At 48.5% G+C, this 17,573-nt stretch overlaps 1 protein-coding gene across 6 annotated transcripts in view; it reads right to left on the bottom strand.

The window, feature by feature from the left end:
• Positions 1-17,573, bottom strand: part of SYCP2L (synaptonemal complex protein 2 like) — a 905,846-nt gene that overhangs the window by 195,679 nt on the left and 692,594 nt on the right. For all 6 annotated transcript variants that reach the window (XM_063923155.1, XM_063923158.1, XM_063923156.1 and 3 more), the window contains one exon: positions 13,993-14,149. In XM_063923155.1, coding sequence (XP_063779225.1) covers positions 13,993-14,149 — 157 coding nt within the window. The remainder of the gene's footprint in view (positions 1-13,992; positions 14,150-17,573) is intronic.

The raw sequence follows: 17,573 nt of genomic DNA, 5'->3' as shown, positions 1-17,573 counted from the left end.
TGGAAGATAGAAGTACACAGCGGTACCGGTCCTCATGAGATGTCCTGTAATCCTTAACGCGTTTCAACGCCAGCAGGGCGTCTTCCTCAAAAGGCATACCTGCCTTTTGAGGAAGACGCCCTGCTGGCGTTGAATCGCGTTAAGGATTACAGGACATCTCATGAGGACCGGTACCGCTGTGTACTTCTATCTTCCATCTGAGCCGTGTACGGGAAACCAGACCGACGGCTGCAGCATAAGCACCCCAGCCCGCAGCTTCCATCCCGCACGGCTTTCAGCTCTAGCCGCCGCCACACTAACCAGTGGCACGAGCGTTGGACGGGCTGTTGATTGGTGCTTCTGGCCGGACACCTGCCACCTCGGCTCCATCGGCAAACGACCTATGTGAAAGGGGATACGGAGCTCCCGCATGCAGTAACAGCTCGGTGAAGACGCCAGGGGCAAGTCTCCTGTGCATTTCTATACCGCTCCACCCCGCTGAGGCTCTGGTGTACATCATATCCCTGGCTAACGGGACAGCACCAGGGAGCAGGAATCGAAAGCTCCTGCCCAGCGGTAACAGGTTCATTTACCTTATTTTTATTTTGTACTTTTTTCAACATCCGTTTACACTGCTCATATTTGTTGAACAAACACACTTCAACCCGGGTCACGGGTATTATCCTGTGGGCATGCCACTGTGAGCTACATATCTGGAAATTATTCTGTAGCCGCACATTTAAGTGTGTACATATTGTTTCTTGTATAATCCTGAGACTTTTGTGTTAACAGTGGCTAATTTTACGTTTCCAACCTGCACTTTAATTAAACACCAGGTGCTCGTATTTATCATACGGTTATACAACATTATTGTGATGTTTTAATAATTGTATTACACCCCCGGGAGGTTGTTGCATTGTATTTTATGTGCATTCTTATTAAATATTTTATACTATATGATTGTTAAGCGCCACTTGGTTTTTTTTGGTATTTCTGTGGATTAAGGGATTGGCAATCCCCTTGTACAAGAGGCGGCTGATGATCATATTGCAGTCTCACTCACCTAAGCGCTTAGTGTATTCTCTATCAAACTTGTAGAACTTTGCAAAGGTGTTTGAACCTGACCAAGTAGCCGCTCAGCAAAGCTGTAATGCCGAGACCCCTCGGGCAGCCGCCCAAGAAGAGCCCACCTTCCTTGTGGAATGGGCCTTAACTGATTTAGGCAGCGGCAATCCAGCCGCAGAATGAGCCTGCTGAATCGTGTTAAAGATCCAGCGAGCAATAGTCTGCTTTGAAGCAGGCGCCCCAAGCTTGTTGGAAGCATACAGGATAAACAAAGATTCTGTTTTCCTGACCCTAGCCGTTCTGGCTACATAAACCTTCAAAGCCCTGATCACATCCAGTAACTCTGAATCCTCCAAGTCAGTAGTAGCCACAGGCACCACAATGGGTTGGTTTATATGAAAGGATGAAACCACTTGTGGCAGAAATTGTGGGCGGGTCCGCAATTCTGCTCTATCCGCATGGAAAACCAGATAAGGGCTTTGATGTGACAAAGCCGCCAATTCTGACACACGCCTAGCCGAAGCCAAGGCTAGTAGCATGACCACCTTCCACGTGAGATATTTCAATTCCACCGTCTTGAGTGGTTCAAACCAGTGTGACTTCAGGAAATCCAACACCACGTTAAGATCCCAAGGTGCCACTGGAGGCACAAAAGGGGGCTGAATATGCTGCACTCCCTTTACAAACGTCTGAACTTCAGGCAGAGAAGCCAGTTCTTTTTGAAAGAAAATGGATAGGGCCGAAATCTGGACCTTAATGGAACCTAATTTTAGGCCCAAAGTCACTCCCGACTGTAGGAAGTAAAGGAAACGGCCCAGCTGGAATTCCTCCGTAGGGGCATTCCTGGCCTCACACCAAGCAACATATTTTCGCCATATACGGTGATAATGTTGAGCCGTCACGTCCTTCCTAGCCTTTATCAGCGTAGGAATGACCTCATCCGGAATGCCTTTTTCTGCTAGGATCCAGCGTTCAACCGCCATGCCGTCAAACGCAGCCGCGGTAAGTCTTGGAACAGACAGGGCCCCTGTTGCAACAAGTCCTGTCTTAGAGACAGAGGCCACGGGTCCTCTGTGAGCATTTCTTGCAGATCTGGATACCAAGTCCTTCTTGGCTAATCCGGAACAATGAGTATTGTTCTCACTCCTCTTTTTCTTATGATTCTCAGCACCTTTGGTATGACAGGAAGAGGAGGAAATACATAGACCGACTGGAACACCCACGGCGTCACCAGTGCGTCCACAGCTATGGCCTGAGGGTCTCTTGACCTGGCGCAATACTTCTGTAGCTTTTTGTTGAGGCGGGATGCCATCATGTCCACCTGAGGCAGTTCCCACCGACTCGCAACCTGCGCGAAGACTTCTTGATGAAGTCCCCATTTTCCCGGGTGGAGGTCGTGCCTGCTGAGGAAGTCTCCTTCCCAGTTGTCCACACCTGGAATGAACACTGCTGACAGTGCGCTTACGTGATTCTCCGCCCAGCGAAGAATTCTGGTGGCTTGTACCATCGCCACCCTGCTCCTTGTGCCGCCTTGGCGGTTTACATGAGCCACTGCGGTGATGTTGTCTGACTGAATCAGAACCGGTTGGTCGCGAAGTAGGGACTCCGCTTGGTGTAGGGCGTTGTATATAGCCCTTAGTTCCAGGATGTTGATGTGGAGGCAAGTCTCCTGACTTGACCACAGACCTTGGAAATTTCTTCCCTGTGTGACTGCCCCCCACCCTCGGAGGCTTGCATCCGTGGTCACCAGGACCCAGTCCTGAATTCCGAATCTGCGGCCCTCGAGGAGGTGAGCACTCTGCAGCCACCACAGGAGAGACACCCTGGCCCTGGGGGATACGGTGATTAACCGATGCATTTGAAGATGTGATCCGGACCATTTGTCCAGTAGATCCCATTGAAAGGTCCTCGCATGGAACCTGCCGAAGGGAATGGCCTCGTATGATGCCACCATCTTTCCCAGGACTCGCGTGCAGTGATGCACCGACACCTGTTTTGGTTTCAATAGGTTTCTGACCAGTGTCATGAGTTCTTGAGCCTTCTCCATCGGGAGATAAACCCTCTTCTGGTCTGTGTCCAGAATCATGCCCAGGAAGGGCAGACGAGTCGTAGGAACCAACTGCGACTTTGGAATATTTAGAATCCAGCCGTGTTGTCGTAACACTTCCAGAGAGCGTGCTACGCTGATCAGCAACTGCTCTCTGGACCTCGCCTTTATGAGGAGATCGTCCAAGTATGGGACAATTGTGACCCCTTGTTTCCGCAGGAGTACCATCATTTCCGCCATTACCTTGGTAAATATTCTCGGTGCCGTGGAGAGACCAAACGGCAACGTCTGAAATTGGTAATGACAATCCTGTACCACAAATCTGAGGTACGCCTGATGAGGTGGATAAATGGGGACATGAAGGTATGCATCCTTTATGTCCAGAGACACCATAAAATCCCCCCCTTCCAGGCTTGCGATGACCGCTCTGAGCAATTCCATCTTGAACTTGAACCTTTTCAGGTATATGTTCAGGGATTTTAAATTTAAGATGGGTCTGACCGAACCGTCCGGTTTCGGTGCCACAAACATGGTCGAATAATAACCCTTTCCTTGTTGAAGGAGGGGAACCTTGACCACCACCTGTTGAAGATACAATTTGTGAATTGCAGCTAACACTATTTCCCTCTCTAAGGGGGAAGCTGGTAGGGCCGATTTGAGGTATCGGTGAGGGGGCATCTCTTCGAATTCCAGCTTGTATCCCTGAGACACAATATCTATTGCCCAGGGATCCACCTGGGAGTGAACCCACTTGTGGCTGAAATTTCGGAGACGCGCCCCCACCGGGCCTAGCTCCGCCTGTGGAGCCCCAGCGTCATGCGGTGGATTTAGTGGAAGCCGGGGAGGACTTCTGTTCCTGGGAACTAGCTGTGTTGTGCAGCTTCCTTCCTCTGCCCCTGCCTCTGGCAAGAAAGGACGCACCTCGGACTTTCTTTCCTTTTTGTGATCGAAAGGACTGCATTTGGTAATACGGTGCTGTCTTAGGTTGTGAGGACACATATGGCAAAAAATTTGACTTTCCAGCAGTAGCTGTGGAGACCAGGTCCGAGAGACCCTCCCCAAACAATTCCTCACCCTTGTAAGGTAAAACCTCCATGTGCCTTTTTGAGTCGGCATCACCTGTCCATTGCCGAGTCCACAGGACCCTTCTGGCAGAAATCGACATTGCATTTATTCTACAGCCCAGTAGGCTAATGTCTCTTTGTCACGATCCGGGTATCTGGACGCCATTACTTACCCTTCAGATGCCTCCTAAGGCTGGCTCAGCGTTCCAGGACCGGATCCCGCTGTTCCTGAGTTTCCACATGCAGAATGTCAGAGTGGTGATTTCATCAGCCGCGGCCTCCGCTGTGCCCGCGTGGTTAAATGTGCGCTTGTCAGTCTGGCGTCTCCTGTCTCCTGTGGCCGGCGTCACCATTACTGTTTCAATTCTCACATGGATTACAAACCAAACTTCCCTCCAAGTGTCTGCATGGGCGCAGCCATCTTGGATTTTGTCATCTGATTATTTCCACCAATCTGCTGTCTGTATTGTTGATTTGCATAATTGCCTAGCCAACCCCTTCCTTGCTGCAGGTATAAGTATGCTGTGCCTGAGCAAGGAAGGCGTCAGTGCTTTGGTTGTCTAACCTAGTTCCAGTTTGTCTCTCTCCTGTGGTTGTCTTCCAGGTTCCAGCTCCTGTCTCCAGACTTCTGCTATAGAGACCCGCACCAGCATTCCATCTGCGGTGTAGCCTGACTCTCCGATCCATTCTGGACTCACCTGTTTCCAGCTACAACAATCACCTGCTTCCAGCCCAGCTTCCAGCAGTGTACAGCTTCTCTTAAAGGGCCGGTGTCCTTTCTGCAGTTTACCACTCTCCACCGGTATTATTATTTCACCGCTCTCAAACAATCACCTGCTTCCAGCCCAGCTTCCAGCAGTGTACAGCTTCTCTTAAAGGGCCGGTGTCCTTTTCTGCAGTTTACCACTCTCCACCGGTATTATTATTTCACCGCTCTCAAACTCCAAACTTCATTATTATTTAATCGCTCTCAAGTTCGTTTATTATTTAACTGGTTCCAGCCAGTATCCACTCCGTACCAACAACAGTCTGGTTCCAGCCAGTATCCACAGCAGCCGTTTTACCTTCAGCAGCCCAGCCTTTCCTGGAACATCAGCTGGTACGATCCTGGGTTCTCTCCATTGCTACAGTCAGGCCTGGTAAGGACTTTCCAACTAGAAGATTATAAGAACTGTCTCACACTACCAGTGCCTGTGGCCCTTGCCACCCTGTAGTACCCAGGAATTGTATTTATCCTCTGTTGACTTTTATGTTTCCTTTTACTGCTGCTGTGTTACGGAGTTTGTCATAATAAACATCATTGGCTTTTATCCTGGTTGTCGTGGTCACGCCTTCGGGCAGTTATTCTACATGTTACTTACATGTCTAGGGGTCTGATACAACCTCCCAGGTTCCGTTACATCTCAGCCCCTACAACTGAGGCTGCCTCCCGTCAGCTCAGACCCTCAGTTGTGACAGTAAGCACTGACCTAATGAATCCAGCCGGAGACCAGGATCAAGCGGCCAGGCCGATGCAAGAACTGGCAGCCCGACTTGAACATCAGGAGGCTGCACAGGGCCACATCATCCGCTGTCTCCAGGATCTCTCTACACGGCTGGATGGGATTCAAACGACCCTCCGTGGACCTGGCACGTCCGGTGCGTCCACTACAGTGACACCAGCTGTAACCCCACCCACCTTACCCATTTCCAGTCCACATCTTCATCTTCCAACGCCAGCAAAATTTGATGGATCTCCAAGGTTCTGCAGGGGATTTCTCAATCAATGTGAAATCCACTTTGAGCTTCTACCTGGCAATTTCTTCAGTGACCGTACCAAAATTGCCTATATCATCTCCCTTCTCAGTGGCTCAGCCCTTGACTGGGCATCACCTTTATGGGAGAAGTCTGATCCCCTGCTATCCTCCTATACTGATTTTGTAGCTACATTCAGGCGCATCTTCGACGAGCCAGGCCGGATAACATCTGCTTCATCTGAGATTCTCCGTTTACGCCAGGGAACACGTACTGTGGGACAGTATCTTATACAGTTTAAAATCCTGGCATCCGAACTGGCATGGAACGACGAGGCCCTGTATGCTGCATTCTGGCATGGCTTATCAGAACGCATCAAGGATGAGTTAGCTACCAGAGACTTGCCCTCTAAGTTGGATGAGCTAATTTCTCTTTGCACGAAGGTTGATCTACGTTTCAGAGAGAGAGCAACCGAGCGAGGAAGATCATCTACTCCTAAATCTTCTGCTCCTCCTCCTCGTCAACCATCTCCATCCAAGGATGAACCTATGCAAATTAGTCGTTCCCGTCTATCTCCCGCTGAGCGCCGAAGACGTCTCTCTGAGTCTCTCTGTCTCTACTGTGCAGCTCCGTCGCACACTATCAATGCCTGTCCCAAACGTCCGGGAAACTCCAGATCCTAGCTCGCCAAGGAGAGGGCCGGCTAGGAGTAATGATCTCCTCTCCATCTCCTCATGACTGTAACCTCCCAGTGTCGCTCCAAATTGCTCAACGTTACAGGAACGTCATTGCCCTCCTTGATTCCGGAGCAGCTGGGAATTTCATAACCGAAGCTTATGTTAAACGGTGGTCCCTACCCACCGAGAGACTGTCCTCGTCCATCTCTTTGACTGCCGTGGATGGCAGCAAGATTTTTGACGCAGTCATTTCCTTAAGGACTCTTCCAGTTCGTCTGAGAGTGGGAGTTCTTCATTCTGAGTATATTTCTTTTTTAGTGATTCCAAGAGCTACACATCCAGTGGTTTTAGGCCTTCCATGGCTCCGTCTCCACAACCCATCAATTGACTGGACGACTACGCAAATACTGGCATGGGGTCCCTCCTGTGCTGAGACTTGTTTAGCCAAAGTTCTTCCTGTTTGTTCTTCCTTCCCCAGGTCATCTGATGTTCCGCCTCCTCCATATCAAGACTTCACGGACGTGTTCAGTAAAGCCTCTGCTGATATCCTTCCTCCTCATAGAGAATGGGACTGCCCAATCGACCTCATTCCAGGGAAGGTTCCACCGCGAGGCCGAACTTATCCGTTGTCTCTGCCTGAGACACACTCCATGGAAGAGTACATCAAAGAGAACCTGGCGAAGGGTTTCATCCGACCGTCTTCTTCTCCAGCCGGCGCAGGCTTCTTCTTCGTTAAGAAGAAAGACGTGGTCTGCGTCCGTGCATTGACTACAGAGGTCTGAACGACATTACCGTCAAGAACCGATACCCTTTACCCCTGATTACCGAGCTCTTTGATAGAGTTAGTGGTGCAACTATTTTCACAAAGCTGGACTTGAGGGGTGCCTACAATCTCATCCGAATCCGTGAGGGTGACGAGTGGAAGACCGCCTTTAACACCCGTGACGGACATTATGAGTACCTCGTCATGCCCTTCGGATTGAGCAACGCTCCAGCAGTCTTCCAGCACTTCGTGAATGAGATTTTCAGGGACATCTTGTACCGCCATGTCGTGGTTTATCTAGACGACATCCTCATCTTTGCTAATAATCTCGAAGATCATCGTTTCTGGGTAAAAGAGGTTCTTTCCCGTCTCCGTGTCAATCACCTCTATTGTAAATTGGAGAAGTGTGTGTTTGAAGTTAAAACCATTCCGTTTCTAGGTTACATTGTGTCCGGTTCCGGACTAGAGATGGATGCTGAGAAACTCCAAGCAATCCAGAATTGGTCTATACCCTTAAGCCTCAAAGGGGTCCAGAGGTTCTTAGGGTTCGCCAATTATTATAGAAAATTTATACGAGACTTTTCCACCATTGTGGCGCCTATCACTGCATTAACCAAGAAAGGTGCTAATCCGTCCAAGTGGTCCGAGGAAGCTACACAGGCCTTTCACCTTCTGAAGCAACGGTTCATCTCTGCACCAGTTCTGAAACAGCCCGACACCGACTCTCCTTTTATCTTAGAGGTAGATGCCTCCTCCGTTGGAGTAGGAGCAGTGTTATCCCAGAGGGCCAAAGATGGACATCTACATCCTTGCAGTTTCTTCTCCCGGAAGTTCTCCCCAGCTGAGCGCAACTATGCCATTGGCGATCAGGAGTTGCTAGCCATCAAGCTCGCTCTGGAGGAGTGGAGATACCTGTTGGAGGGAGCTTCCCACTCAATCACCATACTTACCGACCACAAAAATCTTTTATATCTCAAAGGCGCACAATGTCTGAATCCTCGTCAGGCCAGATGGGCACTTTTCTTCTCTAGGTTTGACTTTAAACTCCAGTTCTGTCCGGGTTCTCAGAATCGTAAGGCCGATGCCCTTTCCCGCTCATGGGAGCAAGAAAATGAGTCCGAGTCTGCAGACAAGCATCCTATTATTAATCCGTTGGCATTCTCCACGGTAGGGATGGACTCTACGCCTCCACCAGGGAAAAGTTTTGTTAAGCCAGTTCTAAGGAAGAAGCTCATGCATTGGGCCCATGCTTCCCGTTTTGCTGGACATACAGGCATTCAGAAAACCCTTGAATTTATTTCTAGGTCCTACTGGTGGCCAACTCTGAAGAAGGACGTTATGGAATTTATTGCCTCCTGCCCAAAGTGTGCCCAACACAAAGTCTCCCGCCAGTCGCCTGCGGGGCAACTGGTTCCATTATCTGTTCCCCGTCGACCTTGGACCCATTTGTCGATGGACTTTGTTTCCGATCTACCTATCTGCAACAAGTTTAATACCATCTGGGTGGTAGTTGACCGGTTCACCAAGATGGCACATTTCATCCCTCTCACCGGTCTTCCGTCAGCTTCCAAGTTGGCTCAAGTGTTTATACAAGAGATCTTCCGACTTCACGGTCTTCCTGAAGAGATCATCTCGGATCGTGGAGTACAATTTGTAGCCAAATTTTGGCGAAGTTTGTGTCAAGCCCTCCAAGTCAAGTTAAAGTTTTCCACGGCTTACCATCCTCAGACCAATGGTCAAACCGAGAGGGTGAATCAGGACTTGGAGGCCTTCCTCCGTATATATGTGTCTTCCTCTCAAGATGACTGGGTTCAACTCCTTCCTTGGGCCGAGTTCAGCCACAACAATCAATACCATTCCTCATCTTCTTCTACACCATTCTTCATTAATTATGGATTCCACCCTAAAGTCCCAGAATTCCAACCGCTTCCCGCAACTTCTGTTCCAGCAGTGGATGTCACCTTGCGTCAGTTTTCAAATAACTGGAGGAACGTCCGCGCAGCCCTGCTTAAAGCCTCATTCAGGTATAAGAAGTTTGCCGATAGGAAGCGTAGAGCGGTTCCTGCTCTCAAGGTGGGTGATCGTGTGTGGCTGTCCACGAAGAATTTGAGGTTGAGAGTTCCCAGCATGAAATTTGCACCTCGCTACATCGGACCCTTCAAGATTGAACAAGTCATCAATCCTGTTGCCTACAGGTTACAGTTACCATCCTTCTTGAAAATACCCAGGACATTTCATGTTTCTTTGTTGAAACCGCTGATCCTGAATCGGTTTCATTCCGCACTTCCTCCAGCTCCCAAAGTTCAGACTCAACGGGGAGTCGAGTACGAGGTGGCCAAGATTTACGGTCAGTTACAATACCTCATTGACTGGAAGGGCTATGGTCCTGAAGAACGCTCTTGGACCAATGCCTCAGACGTCCATGCTCCTGCCTTGGTCCGAAATTTCCACGCAAAGTTTCCTTTAAAGCCTAAGAAGTGTCCTGGGGCCACTCCTAAAGGGGGGGGGTGCTGTCACGATCCGGGTATCTGGACGCCATTACTTACCCTTCAGATGCCTCCTAAGGCTGGCTCAGCGTTCCAGGACCGGATCCCGCTGTTCCTGAGTTTCCACATGCAGAATGTCAGAGTGGTGATTTCATCAGCCGCGGCCTCCGCTGTGCCCGCGTGGTTAAATGTGCGCTTGTCAGTCTGGCGTCTCCTGTGGCCGGCGTCGCCATTACTGTTTCAATTCTCACATGGATTACAAACCAAACTTCCCTCCAAGTGTCTGCATGGGCACAGCCATCTTGGATTTTGTCATCTGATTATTTCCACCAATCTGCTGTCTGTATTGTTGATTTGCATAATTGCCTAGCCAACCCCTTCCTTGCTGCAGGTATAAGTATGCTGTGCCTGAGCAAGGAAGGCGTCAGTGCTTTGGTTGTCTAACCTAGTTCCAGTTTGTCTCTCTCCTGTGGTTGTCTTCCAGGTTCCAGCTCCTGTCTCCAGACTTCTGCTATAGAGACCCGCACCAGCATTCCATCTGCGGTGTAGCCTGACTCTCCGATCCATTCTGGACTCACCTGTTTCCAGCTACAACAATCACCTGCTTCCAGCCCAGCTTCCAGCAGTGTACAGCTTCTCTTAAAGGGCCGGTGTCCTTTCTGCAGTTTACCACTCTCCACCGGTATTATTATTTCACCGCTCTCAAACAATCACCTGCTTCCAGCCCAGCTTCCAGCAGTGTACAGCTTCTCTTAAAGGGCCGGTGTCCTTTTCTGCAGTTTACCACTCTCCACCGGTATTATTATTTCACCGCTCTCAAACTCCAAACTTCATTATTATTTCATCGCTCTCAGGTTCGTTTATTATTTAACTGGTTCCAGCCAGTATCCACTCCGTACCAACAACAGTCTGGTTCCAGCCAGTATCCACAGCAGCCGTTTTACCTTCAGCAGCCCAGCCTTTCCTGGAACATCAGTTGTGACACTCTTTGAGCATCTCTCATATATAGGACAGCGTCTTTTATATACCCCAGGGTCATTAATATAGTATCCTTGTCTAAGGTATCAAGTTCCTCAGATAAGGTATCCGTCCATGCTGCAACAGCACTACACACCCAGACCGACGCAATTGCCGGCCTTAGTAAGGTACCTGAATGTGTATAAATGGACTTCAGGGTACCCTCTTGCTTTCTATCCGCAGCATCTTTTAGGGTGGCCGTATCCTGTGACGGCAGGGCTACCCTCTTGGATAAGCGTGTTAAAGCTTTGTCCACCCTAGGGGAGGATTCCCAGCGTAACCTGTCCGTTGGTGGGAAAGGATACGCCATAAGCATCCGTTTGGAAATCTGCAGTTTTTTTTCTGGAGATTCCCAAGCTTTTTCACATAACTCATTTAGCTCGTGTGAAGGGGGGAAGGTCACCACCTGCCTTTTTTCCCCATACATATGAACCCTCTTGTCAGGGACTGGGGTTTCCTCTGTGATGTGCAACACATCCTTAATTGCTATGATCATATAACGGATGGATTTAGCCAATTTAGGCTGTAACTTTGCATTATCGTAATCGACACTGGAGTCAGAATCCATGTCGGTATCTGTGTCAACAATTTGGGATAGTGGGCGCTTCTGAGACCCTGACGGCCTCTGCGACATAGGATCAGGCATGGGCTGAGACCCTGACTGTCCTAAGGTTTCAGCTTTATACAACATTATCATTTAAAACCTTCCACATATCCATCCAATCAGGTGTCGGCGCCGTCGGCGGAGACACCACATTCATTTGCTCCCGCTCTGTTTCCACATAGCCTTCCTCGTCAAACATGTCGACACAAGCGTACCGACACACCACACACACAGGGAGTGCTCTTTTTGAAGACAGTTCCCCCACAAGGCCCTTTGGAGAGACAGAGAGAGAGTATGCCAGCACACACCCCAGCGCTATATAACCCAGGAATAACACAGTAACTTAATGTTAACCCAGTAGCCGCTGTTATATTGCTTTTTTTTTTTGCGCCAAATTATGTGCCCCCCCTCTCTTTTTACCCTCTTCTACCGTGTATCTGCAGGGGAGAGCCTGGGGAGCTTCCTCTCAGCGGAGCTGTGGAGAAAAAATGGCGCTGGTGAGTGCTGAGGAAGAAGGCCCGCCCCCGCAGCGGCGGGCTTCTGTCCCGCTTTAATGTACAATTCTTGGCGAAGAAGGTTTCTAATTGCTGCCCAGGGCGCGCCCCCCCCCCCCCCCCCCCCCTGCGCCCTTACAGTGACCGGAGTATGTGGGTGTAGTGTGGGTGCAATGGCGCACAGCTGCAGTGCTGTGTGCTACCTCAGTGAAGACTGGAGTCTTCTGCCACCGATTTCGAAGTCTTCTTGCTTCTTTCACCCGGCTTCTGTCTTCCGGCTCTGCGAGGGGGACGGCGGCGCGGCTCCGGGATCGGACGACGAGGGTGAGATCCTGTGTACGATCCCTCTGGAGCTAACGGTGTCCAGTAGCCTAAGAAGCAGGACCTATCTGCAAAGAGTAGGGCTGCTTCTCTCCCCTCAGTCCCACGATGCAGGGAGTCTGTTGCCAGCAGGCTCCCTGAACATAAAAAACCTAACAAAATGCTTTCTTTACAGGAAAGTCAGGAGAGCTCCTGAAATGCACCCAGTCTCCACTGGGCACAGTATCAAACTGAGGTCTGGAGGAGGGGCATAGAGGGAGGAGCCAGTGCACACCCAGAGTCAAAGTCTTTCTTAAAGTGCCCATGTCTCCTGCGGAGACCGTCTATCCCTATGGTCCTTACGGAGTCCCCAGCATCCTCTAGGACGTTAGAGAAATATTTAATGTAAAACACAAAAGTCTAGTTTTCTCCTCACACTGTATGGGTAACACTGACGATGGAAACACAGTATGTTAAAGCTCAGAAGTTACAATGTGCTGCACCTCCTGTTATGCATCTGGTATGCACAAATATAATAATTGTTTGATGAAAACCCCTTTTACAGTGCCGCTTTGGCCCGGGTTAATCCTGGCTGCGGTTCATGTAAAAGGGCAAAATGTTTTTTTTAAAAGATGAGTCCCGTGACCTGGGAATCCAACACGGGTAGCTATTACAGTTGTTCCTGAGAAGGACCCAGGTTAAGGGGCAGTGTAAACAGGTAACCTGGGTCATCCGACCCAGGTCCTGTTTACAGCATGGGGAGATCCGGATTTCTTGGCACTTGAAAATTATGTTCTCTACAAGTGCCTGCAGAAGAGTTCCACTGCACACATCCATAGCATGCCTGTTGATAAAATCTGCTTTCCACTTCTCCACCTCTGGTATGAGAACGGTAGAGACTGCTGAAACATTTTGTCCCACCAAACGCATTATTGTGTTGTTTTTTTTCATCATACCAAGAAAGCTTTTGGTACCTCCCTGAAAATTAATGTATGCTACAACTGTGACATTTTGGCACAATTCTGGTCCGAAATATGGTTTCTAACTATCTGTTAGGAGTAGCATAACTAATAAGAGAAGCACTTAGTCTAACATTCTGGTGTTTTTCACCAGGGACCCCGTCAAAAGGGTATAGACGTATCTGGTGATGGAGCAGAAATACCAAAAGCCAGAAGTGTTCATAAGAGGAAGGTCAGGTCATAAGCCAAGGTCATTAATGAGCAGTACTGATCAGAGCAAAAGGATAACACTGAACAGAGAACAGGTATAAACTGGGGTCATACACAGGAATAACCAATAGAACATACAGGAATGCTGGAGAACATAAGAGTGAGACCTAATACCATGGCAATTTCCTGTAGTCAGAGTGGTGTTTAAATAAACAGCCTGATCAGAAGAGCCCACCACCAGTGACAGCAGAACACAACACATCTACTGTCCAGAGGCCCCTCTGGTAACTTTATGCCTGGTGAACATTCATCAGCATTTGTCCTCCGTATTATGTAAGGGAAACTATATTATGCAATTTGGTACATCACAACAGATTTACGGTCGAATTACTTTAAACAGAAAGTTAGCCAATCAAGTATTTATGATGAAGGCATTAGCACTTTCATGGTTCGTTTTAGCAAGCTGTAAACAAAAATGAGTACCATAATGTACATACAGTATACAGTATATTAACAGGTCACCCACAATAAAACATAAGAGAGCTGGTGCAAGTTTAGACAATACAAAGTAAACAAGAATAAAACCCAAATACCTCTCAGTTTACTTTTACTCTTCTGCTTCTTGCGGCTATAGACTGCACGTGGTGTTAAGAATCTCTTCTTACTTTCCACGCTCCAATTTTCTTCACTTTGAACGATACTGACTGCATCATCACTATCGATAGAATCGAACTCTCTGTAGTTCACAACCTGCAAGAGGATGAGTTTGGGTGGATTTTTCTATTTACACAAGATATTAATGCCCTTTTTTATCAATAATTGATAAATTTCACTCCGAGTGATAAATTGCACCAGCCAATCAACTGCTAACTTCCATGTCACAGGCTGGGTTTGAAAAATGATAGTCAGGAGTGGATTGGCTGGTGCAATTTATCACTCACAGTGAAATATACCACTCATTGATAAATAATGGCATAAGTAATTTACAGGAAAAAAAAATGACAGCATATACTGTATCAATTTCCACATTTGGCAATTCAGAACTCCCTCTAGAGTCCAAGTAAACTAAGTTTTTAAATGGCAGTAATAATGCATTAAGCAAAATGTTACTTGAGATGGAAAGTCCCACGTAATGTTTTTTGCGTTATTTGATCAGGTTTAGGTAGGCAGACCGGTGGCACATGGAGGAATGGCAGGACTGCCCTACAATCAGAAATGTATTGGGGAATCCTCATTGTGCTTTATGCAAAGGAAAACTGATTGCTGACGTCAAAATAGTTTTCCCCGACTCTGAATCACCAGAATATTATCCCTCAGTTGAGACCCATACAAAGCTGGCATCAAAATAGAGACCAGAAAAAAACATATGCTAGACAGGAATGAGACTGGATGTTCAAACTTCCAAAAATCCATGGAGGCTCCTCGCAATTTACAGGATTTAAAGGATCTGCTGCTAACGTCTTGGTGCCATATACCACAGGACACCTTCACATATCCTGTGGAGTCCATGCCTTGAAGGTCAGAGATATTTTGCTGCATGAGGGAGGACTAAAGCGGGGTACACATGGAGAGATGTCTCCCATAGATGTGTGCTGAGCGATCGAGCACAGAATGCTCAACACACATCTCAGGACACTCAGCACACAGCGCAAGGGGGGTGGGGGACGACGACCGCTCACTTCACTCAGTGGTGAAGTGAGCGATCTGACTGGATTTGGCATGCAATCTAGAGTCAGCGATAGCGGGGCAACGCATCCGTCCTTAATTTCTAATAAGAAATTAAGCAAACATCTCTCCGTGTGTACCCCCCGTTACACAATAATAGGCAGGTGGTTTAATATTATGGCTGATGGGTGTATAAAATAGGGAAAGTACCTCGACTGAATACATTAAGACAGAGCTCAACAAAATCTGGGTGCTAGAGGGCCATGGTAACTAAGATTTTATTCATGGAGACTAGGTTTTACATGCGCCAGATGTACTACTGATAAAGTTAATTGTAAAAATAGGATTTTAATTACCTACGCTAAATCCTTTTCTCGTAGTCCGTAGAGGATGCTGGGGTCCATATTAGTACCATGGCGTATAAACGGGTCCACTAAGAGCCAATGGAGTTTTAGCGTGTGGGCTGGCTCCTCCCTCTATGCCCCTCCTACCAGACTCGGTATAGGAACTGTGCCCGAGGAGACGGACAACTTTGAGAGAAGGAAATTACACAGATAGTGGCGAGATTCACACCAGTTCACACAAACCAGGCAAACCAAGCTAACAAGCTTGCAAACTCAGCAACGGCTGAATAACATGACTGAATCAAGTCAAAACGCAGTACTTAAAGAACAAAGCAGTACTGAACCAAGTAACCACTGCAGGATCACGAAGCGCTGGGCGGGCGCCCAGCATCCTCTACGGACTACGAGAAAAGGATTTACCGGTAGGTAATTAAAATCCTATTTTCTATTACGTCCTAGAGGATGCTGGGGTCCACATTAGTACCATGGGGGTGTACTAAAGCTCCCAGAACGGGAGGGAGAGCGCAGAGACTCCAGCAGAACTGATTGACCAAACATCAGGTCCTCAGAGGCCAAAAGTATCGAACTTGTAGAACCTTGCAAACGTGTTCGACCCAGACTAAGTAGCCGCTCGGCAAAGCTGTAAAGCCAAGACACCCCGGGCAGCCGCCCAGGAAGAACCCACTTTACGAGTAGAGTGGGCCTTAACAGACGTAGGACACGGCAATCCTGCCGTAGAATAGCATGATGGATAGTGAACCTGATCCAGCGAGAGATCATCTGCTTAGAAGCAGGACACCCAAGTTTCTTGGGATCATACAGGACAAACAGAGTCCGATTTTCTGTGACGAGCAGTCCTCTTCACATAGATTTTCAGAGTCCTTACAACATCCAAGGACTTTGATGAAATTGAGGCGTCAGTAGCAACTGGCACCACAATAGGTTGGTTGATATGAAATGCCGACAAAACCTTCAGAAGGAACTGCTGACGTGTCCGGGGTTCAGCTCGATCTTCATGGAAGATCAAGTAGGGGCTCTGACAAGACAAAGCAACCAATTCCGATACACGTCTAGCACAAGCTAAGGCCAACAAAGTGACAGCCTTCCACGTGAGAAATTTGACCTCGACCTCCGGTAGAGCTTCGAACCAATCAGATTGGAGGAACTGTAACACCACATTAAGATCCCAGGGCGCTGTAGGCAGCACAAAGGGAGGCTGGATGTGCAGAACCCCTTTCAGAAAAGTCTGAACCTCAAGGAGGGAAGCCAACTGTTTCTGGAAGAAAATGGATAGAGTCGAAATCTGGACCTTTACTGATCCCAACCTCAGGCCCATATCCACACCTGCTTGCAGGAAGAGGAGAAACCGTCCCAGTTGAAACTCCACCGTAGGAAACCTCTTGGACTCACACCAAGATAAAGATTTTTTCCAAAATACGATGGTAATGTAGGAATAACCTTGTTCAGAATGCCCTTCCGAGCTAATATCTGGCTTTCAACCTCCATGCCGTCAAATGTAGCCGCGGTAAGTCTTGATAAGCGAACGGCCCTTGCTGCAGCAGGTCCTCCCAAAGAGGAAGAGGCCTCGGCTCTTCTAGCAGTAGATCTAGAAGGTCCACGTACCAAGCCCTTCTTGGCCAGACCGGAGCATTGAGGAATGCCTGAACTCTTGTGCTTCTTATGAGTTTTAGAACTCTTGGAATGAGCTGAAGTGGAGGAAACATGTACACCAACTGGAACACCCACGGAGTCACTAGGGCGTCCACTGTCACGGCTTGCGGGTCCCTCGACCTGGAACAATACCGCCAAAGCTTCTTGTTGAGAAACCATCATGTCTATTTGAGGTACACCCCAAAGATCTGTTACCTCCTGGAACACCTCCGGATGGAGTCCACACTCTCCTGGATGGAGATCGTGTCTGCTGATGAAGTCCGCTTCCCAGTTGTCTACTCCCGGAATGAAGATTGCTGACCACGCCAACGCGTGTTTTACTGCCCAGAGGATGATTCGTGTTACCTCTGACATTGCAGCTCTGCTCTTCATTCCGCCCTGTCGGTTTATGTAAGCCACAGTCGTTACATTGTCCGACTGCACTTGAATGGCTCGATCTTGCAGAAGATGGGCCGCTTGGAGAAGACTGTTGTAGATGGCTCTTAGTTCCAGGA

The sequence above is a fragment of the Pseudophryne corroboree genome, chromosome 5 (genome assembly GCF_028390025.1).
Source record: "Pseudophryne corroboree isolate aPseCor3 chromosome 5, aPseCor3.hap2, whole genome shotgun sequence".
NCBI lineage: Eukaryota > Metazoa > Chordata > Amphibia > Anura > Myobatrachidae > Pseudophryne > Pseudophryne corroboree.
Note: the sequence above shows the minus strand (reverse complement) of the source record. Positions and strands in the feature narration are given on the sequence as shown.